We start from the raw sequence: 7078 nt of genomic DNA, 5'->3' as shown, positions 1-7078 counted from the left end.
CGGTCGAGAAAGTCTATTCGCCCCAGATATGGGGACAGGCTATATCATGCTGGAAAGGATCGACTAGATGCTCTGTCTTCTGACGTCTGATGGTACTATGATATCCTCATATTAGTCTTCGACATATGTACCTCTACCTAAAGTTGTCAGGCTTCACCAATCTGCTTGTCGGCCGAGAGATCCCGAGGCGAAAACCCGCCACTTGCCTGCCGAATCAATCCGCGACCACCAAAGTCTAAATCCGGTTCTGCCTTCATCCTATCTTATCTATCCGTCTGCGCCAAGGTAGCAGTCATTACGTCGATAGTATACTTATTTCATTCCCGGGCCCGCTTTTTCCACTGAAGCGGTAGGCAGCGAGGGATTTACAGCAGCAAACACTGGAGGTATTTTTTTGGGTAGCGTTTGGTACAAATATGCTTCATTTCCCCAGAGTCTGTAGGTTATTTTTCTTGGAGCAAAAGACCATCTAGCACGACTTGCAAACCCTTTTAGCACAACCAAGATGTCCGATCCGAACAATCCGAACATCAAGCAGAGGACTACCCCACAGTGGTCTCTGTACCGTCGTGACGCCTTCTGGAATTCAAACTACGGCGAATATCCCATATTCAACACCGGTATGGCCCACCTCAACATTATCAATACTCTCCTAGCGCTAATAATATGTCTTCGGCATTGCTGTAGACCCAGCCGAGATTGAAAGACTAGCTAAGGAAAAATTATCACAAGGTGGATGGTGAGTTCTGCTATTATATGCTTTGCGTCGCCTCCGCGGTTTGCTTACTTGATTCGGAGGTATTATTCCTCGTGTAATGCCGGTGTCTCCTGGACACATTTAGCGAATCGACAAGCTTTTTACCGCCATCGTATTGTGCCACGCACATTGGTTGATACAAATATCAGAGACACGGCCGCGGAGATGTTTGGCCACAAAGTGTCGGCACCGATTGGCTTCGCTCCAATTGGCATCAACCGCATCTACCACCCTACTGGCGAGTTATCTGTGGCTAAAGTTGCCGAAGAGCTGAACCTTGCTTACTGTCTCTCTTCTGCTGGTAGTAACAGCATCGAGGACGTTGGAAAAGCAAACGGAGACGGGCCTCGTTTCTTCCAGTTGTATCAAAGTCACGATGATGAGCAGGCTATCTCCATGATGCAGCGTGCTTGGGACTCTGGTTTTGATGCGTGTATGCTGACCACTGATACTTGGTCACTTGGCTGGCGGCACAATGATGTCTTTACTGGCAATTATGCTTTCTATCATGAGCATGGAGCAGGTGACCTCGGTCTCCAGGACCCAGTTTTCCAGAGGCGCCTGAAAGAAGCCGGTATTGATCCGAAAACCCACCCAAAAGAGGCGGGCGCAAAGTGGATCGACGAGAACATTTGGCACGGCCGAGCCCATACGTGGGAAAAAGTTCAGTGGACAACTGCCCAGTGGAAGAGGATCAGCGGTGGCCGGCCGTTCTGCATTAAGGGGATTCAGAGTGTTGAATCGGCAAAAAAATGCGTTGAAATGTTTGTCAATGCCTCCGTGCAATTTCTGGAACCACGCTTACTATCCATTAGGGGCATTGATGGTATTGTCGTAACAAATCACGCCGGTCGACAGGTTGATGGCGCCATTGCGAGCCTAGATGCCCTTGAAAAGATTGTCGACGCGGTTGGAGATAAGATCTACGTGAGTTTCCATGATGGGACAATCTTGAATTTCAGCTAATCACTAACTTTTGTTTCCAGATTATGTTCGACTCTGGTGTGCGCTGCGCTGCCGATGCTTTCAAGGCCCTGGCCCTTGGGGCCAAATTTGTCTTCCTGGGGCGCCTCTGGGTATGGGGGCTCAGTATTGCCGGTGAGCCTGGCGTCCGCCATGTGATGAAGAGTTTCCTTGCGGAATTCGATATTCTGATGGAAGAAGCGGGCTTCCAATCGATCGACCAAATTGATAGATCAGCTATTGATAGTCTCCCTAACTCTGCGAACCTGATTGCGGAGCATTCTCGTATCTGATCAGCAAGAAGTCAAGAAATTCGCGTTTCCCTGTCTAATATAGTCCAAATACTTTTCTCTCGTTCTTTGCATGGAATCAAGAAAAGAAAGAGAGCCAAAAATGACAAATTGCTCCGTCTGTATGTTCTTAGTGCCGGAGAGAAACACGAAGCATGCTCTGAATAATATCATACTGATAGAATCTTCATTAGAACATAGTGTTCCAGGCTAATCCTTGATCGCATAAGTGCAGATTAAGTACACAAGCATTATAGATCATGGCCCTCATGCAGAAGTTATCAAATTATGTTGGAGCCCTATGTATCTATCAATCACAAGTTCGCTTCAGAACCCACAGACTTGCAGTATCCTAGCCCAGCTGACAGAGTTCCTTGCTCAAATGATTGACATCAAGCTTATCTTGCATTATCAAAGGCCTATATCCGCCTGCCGACATGCGGTTGTCAGCGGGCCTCAAATCTATAGTATAGCTGAGGGATCCCGCGACAGTTTATCAAAGTGGACACATTTGGCATCAAGAATGAGATCCCCAACTCGACTCTACTTACAAAATTTGAGCGCAACGCAATCATGCCTCAAATAAGCAATGACAAACGCCGGCTGTTGCGAAAACAATGCCGGGAGGCCCTTGCAGCTTATATTCGTGAGTTGTCCCGACTCCAATCCCTGCAATTTCGTATCTAATGTTTTCAGATGAGAAACTGAACATTATCGTCGCCGGAGTATTGCCGTGATGAACAGAAATCATTTGACGCAGTTCCCAGGTGCTTATCCATTGCTTGACACGTACCTAAACAATTTTTTTAGATATAAGTCCATAAAAGAAATCGCATCGGGAAAAAAATAATATTCAACCGGTTTTAACATCTTCATTGTCGGTATATCTATTGTGAATCCCGCTGCGAAATCTGCACAGTCCGAGCTATATATATTTCTATGTTCACCGCCTACGTTGCGACCTACAAGCACGACGCAAATTTGTAGATTAAATAACTAACCGATTTTCGTTAGCGAAGAAGATCCATTATCCGCTCCTTCATTAGACCTCGGCGTCCGATTCTAGGATCAAAATAAGCTCATGTCCTAGACAATGATTTCGAGCCAGAAACAAATCTTCCCATGGTGAGTTTCGGCGAGTTGGAATTCCGCTAACCTATTGGGGCAAGAGCGACCCGAACTGTCATGTTGTACGACCTAGATACTTGACCTTTCGAACGGACGGAGAAAGACTCGATTCTATGAAAAGCAGTCTTGTTGACCACACACACAAGCATTTTCAACTCCCCTTCTTCTTCGTGCTGTCTCAAACTGTCGCCCTGATTGGTTAGTCGGCGGCATAGAAGGTGGACGGGTCAAACGCGTCGCGCGACCAGGGACAATTCACTCACCTGCAGTAGCTCTTCCACCGACTGGCCTTTCAGCTGACCAGGGAGGCTCTCGGCGGCGGCGGCGCTCTTTTGGTACGACGATGGGTTCTTCTTGAGCAGCCTCGCGACAATCTCAGCCATGGCGAGCCGTTTCAACGTGGCCCAGTCGATCTCCGATTTGCTGATCTCGCAGCTAGCCTCAACCGCTGCACATTGGGCCATCATCAGCAGAGCACGAATTAGAAGACAGCATTGTTACGTTGCTACCCCCAACCTACCGATTCCGACATTTTCACACTCAGTGAGCAAAATGCTGTCGGCGTCTAGTCCCCACTTAAACCTCAAGGGCTGCATTAGCGGTATTAAAAAATGTTTGATTACCGTAACTCCGAGTCGGACCACCAGGTCCAACATTTGAACGATATCTCGCACCCAAATTTGTCTCTCACTTAATCATTCTTGCACCCACACCTTCCAAATATCCCATATTTCATCTTGTTCTTTGATTATCGCGTCATTCATCCCGAGCAATTTGCCAGAAGCAAACACGGCAAATCCTTCATTTAACGGAATCAAAATGTGGGACGACCTTTTTGAATCCGAATCTGACTCGGAAGGAGAGCCAGGCGAGCTATCCATAGAACAGAGGATGACAGTCGCCAAGTACAAAGCACAAGATTGCGAGGATGCAATTCATGGATCTCGAATCCTACTTTGGGCGAGCTGGTGCATCAACTGTGCACCATTCGCGGTATAAGACATCATTATGGCTTTGCCAAAGAGCTTCATGGACTTAGTCCTGAAATTCACACGCGCTTTGAATGCCCGCGACATCATGAGCGGTATCATACCCACCATCTCGCAGCCTGAACAAATGCCTTACTGTATTTGGTACTAACAGATTATGCATCCAAATTAGGAATGGTTAACTTTTTTTATGCAAATGAGGGCCGATAAGGGCCGCCCGCGAGCCGCCCTCGGCGGAGGGCCGGGCGGAGGGCGGGGGATACTAGCCCTCTAAATGTTTTTCATGAGGTCTAATATCGCGAGTAAGAGATTAGCTATTTCTTACACTATAGAAGGCTATGGGGCCGCTCCACGTACGTCTATAGAGATTACCTATTTCTTAAGCGAATTCTCCTCGATTTTAGTTAATTTAAACGACTTTACGCGTGATTTAACGCGGTTATTAACTCCATATATCCACTTATAGAGCGTCGAATTCGGGATATCGTATATAAGCGCTACTTGACGAATTGATAATTTTTCCTACTTTTTGAGAGCGAGCTGGTGGTATGGTGGTTGGTTAAAGAAGAAAGGTCTAATTAATTAACGCGTTTTAGTTAGGGTGTCCGGACTGACTGGGTGTCCGGTTCGCTTATGAAATACATTATATCATCAAAAACTCTATCAGGGGTCATTACTATTATCCACCCCCTACACTCTCATCGTCATACCACCCATCAAGTGACTGGACATTCACGATAGAATAACCCTCTATATAACAGCGACGCGGTAGACGTGTAGCTAGAGATTTCCCGACGGCCGCTGGATTAATCACCGTCCTCCCCCAAAACGTGAACCTGATAGCCAGCCAATTCAGGTGCACACGGGTTTCAAAAAAAGCCTGTAGTCATCTAGTTTCTCCTAGCCATGTGACGAATCTGGCTATGAAAATGCATTTACCGCCTGCATGTACATATTCTCGGACTAAATGCCACATGCCAGCGCCGTGGGTGAGGAATACAGGGTCGATCAAAGTGATGGCTGTCGGTGGTGTTTCCGAGCGAAGCAGGTCGAAAATTGAGGCCTGGGTAGTGATAAATGTGACGGAGCATCTGTTTTCCAAGGCCATCATGAATTGCTGGTGATCTTGTCGGAAAGATTTATTTAGCTCACCGGTAGGGCACATCATTGAGATCGCTGGGCGCGGGGAGGGGGGGGGGGGGGGGGGGGGCTGCTAGACATGCTTGGTTTGGCAGTATGTGGGGGGTTTTCAAGATATGAGTGAGTTGTAACTGAGGCGGGAAGATGGTCTTTGGAGGCCGGGGTCAACTTTCCCTAGGAATATATAGGCCACTATAGACTTGAATGAAGAACTTGATTCGAATCTCATTTGAAAATCTGTACACAATAATCAGCGAGACCCAAAATACATTCACCATCAATGCAACTTCAAGGGGAGTGTCGAAAACTGATAAAGCATTGGCTTGTTCGGAGGTTATATACTGGATTAAATGTTCATATCATTGTGCTTATCGGGCTTACATTGATCCCCAATGGAGGCTGAGCGTGATAATTTGACTACAGAAAATCTGCTTATGGGACCAAGTCGATCTAAGATCAAGATGCTCGTAGCGGAATGCCGCATTGCTGACATAATCCCTGCAATAGCCGACAAGGGACCCACATTTTACGGCAAACGCGGATTCCAGATTTCCGTATGTTATTGAAATGCCATAAAATTGAGTATTATTGCTCATGCACATGTCACATTCCATTGGAACCATTTGCATTTTCCAAGATTTGCATCGTCATGAGTTTTAAGCCGTTCAACCCAGCTTTCGCTCGCATCACAGGATCGAGGCCGAGGCTTGAAGTATGTCTCAAACATACAGCCTATCCTTTTGCACATGAAGCAGGCGTGTATCTTCCTTCCAAAAAGCAGCTTTTCATTACGAGCAATCGCATTCAGACTGAGGACGGCAGCCAACGGATTCAGATCTCAAAAATTTCCTTGGATGGAAAAGATGGCCCGGTACAAGAGGAAATCACACCTGGTATTCCCATGGCGAATGGTGGGGTAAACTATAAAGACGGGATTCTGTTCTGTAGCCAAGGGAATATGAAAAAGCCTTCCAGTTTGATTTTCATGAAGCCAGACGCCCCTTATGAGTGTGTGACACTCCTGGACAGCTTCTATGGGCGGGAGTTCAATTCTATCAACGATGTTGTCGTCCAAAGTGATGGTTCGATCTGGTTTACGGATCCCATATACGGCTATGAACAGAAATTTCGACCCAGGCCACAGCTTCCTGATCAAGTTTATCGATTTGATCCAAATACTGGATCGGTTCGAGTTATGGCCGATGGATTTGGACGGCCAAATGGCATTTCTCTCTCTCCTGATGAGAAGATCGTCTACATCACAGACACAGACCTCATCCATGGGGATGGGACGGTTGATAAAAGTCGTCCATCTACTATGTAAGATATTTGTGCATTGAGATACTTGAATGTTGACGATAATGGACTATTTTGGCTGACTAATGATAGCTACGCGTTCGACATTTCTCTGTACGATAACGAACCATTTCTCATTAATCGTCGTGTATTCGCGATGGCTGATGATGGTGCCCCCGACGGAATAAAGTGTGATCTTCAAGGAAATGTGTACAGTGGATGTGGCGACGGTATCAATGTTTGGTCCCCGGGTGGTGTTCTTTTGGGGAAGATTCTCATCCCGGGTGGAGTCAGCAACTTCTGCTTCGGAGATTCAGGCAGTATCCTAGCCTTGAATGAGAATAAGCTTTGGTGGATTACTCTTGCTGTATCTTGTCGTGGATCACTTCTGAAGCTGTAATGAATCCTGCAAGAGTAATTTTCTGTGTCTCACCTATAAAACGTGGTAAACAGTTCATTTTAGAGTCATGCTTGGGCATCAAAGAATTTTTGTATTGAGAAATAATCTGTGATTC

General features: G+C 46.5%; 3 protein-coding genes across 3 annotated transcripts; 2 read left to right on the top strand and 1 right to left on the bottom strand.

Moving 5' to 3' along the window:
* Window positions 1-505: 505 nt before the first annotated feature.
* On the top strand, window positions 506-2013 carry N7484_000779 (uncharacterized protein; the record flags this gene model as incomplete). The annotated part of the gene is made up of 4 exons (XM_057111199.1): window positions 506-620; window positions 688-739; window positions 799-1684; window positions 1744-2013. 4 exons carry the CDS (start codon window positions 506-508, stop codon window positions 2011-2013), a joined length of 1323 nt encoding a protein of 440 aa, XP_056975936.1.
* A 1352-nt stretch (window positions 2014-3365) lies between these two features.
* Window positions 3366-3734, bottom strand: N7484_000778 (uncharacterized protein; the record flags this gene model as incomplete). The annotated part of the gene is made up of 2 exons (XM_057111198.1): window positions 3366-3586; window positions 3659-3734. 2 exons carry the CDS (start codon window positions 3732-3734, stop codon window positions 3366-3368), a joined length of 297 nt encoding a protein of 98 aa, XP_056975935.1.
* A 2182-nt stretch (window positions 3735-5916) lies between these two features.
* Window positions 5917-6963, top strand: N7484_000777 (SMP-30/gluconolactonase/LRE family protein; the record flags this gene model as incomplete). The annotated part of the gene is made up of 2 exons (XM_057111197.1): window positions 5917-6587; window positions 6657-6963. The coding sequence occupies 2 exons, from the start codon at window positions 5917-5919 to the stop codon at window positions 6961-6963; spliced, it is 978 nt and encodes a 325-aa protein (XP_056975934.1).
* Window positions 6964-7078: the final 115 nt, after the last annotated feature.

Source organism: Penicillium longicatenatum, assembly GCF_028827895.1.
Source record: "Penicillium longicatenatum strain IBT 33135 chromosome Unknown contig_1_segment0_segment0, whole genome shotgun sequence".
NCBI lineage: Eukaryota > Fungi > Ascomycota > Eurotiomycetes > Eurotiales > Aspergillaceae > Penicillium > Penicillium longicatenatum.
Note: the sequence above shows the minus strand (reverse complement) of the source record. Positions and strands in the feature narration are given on the sequence as shown.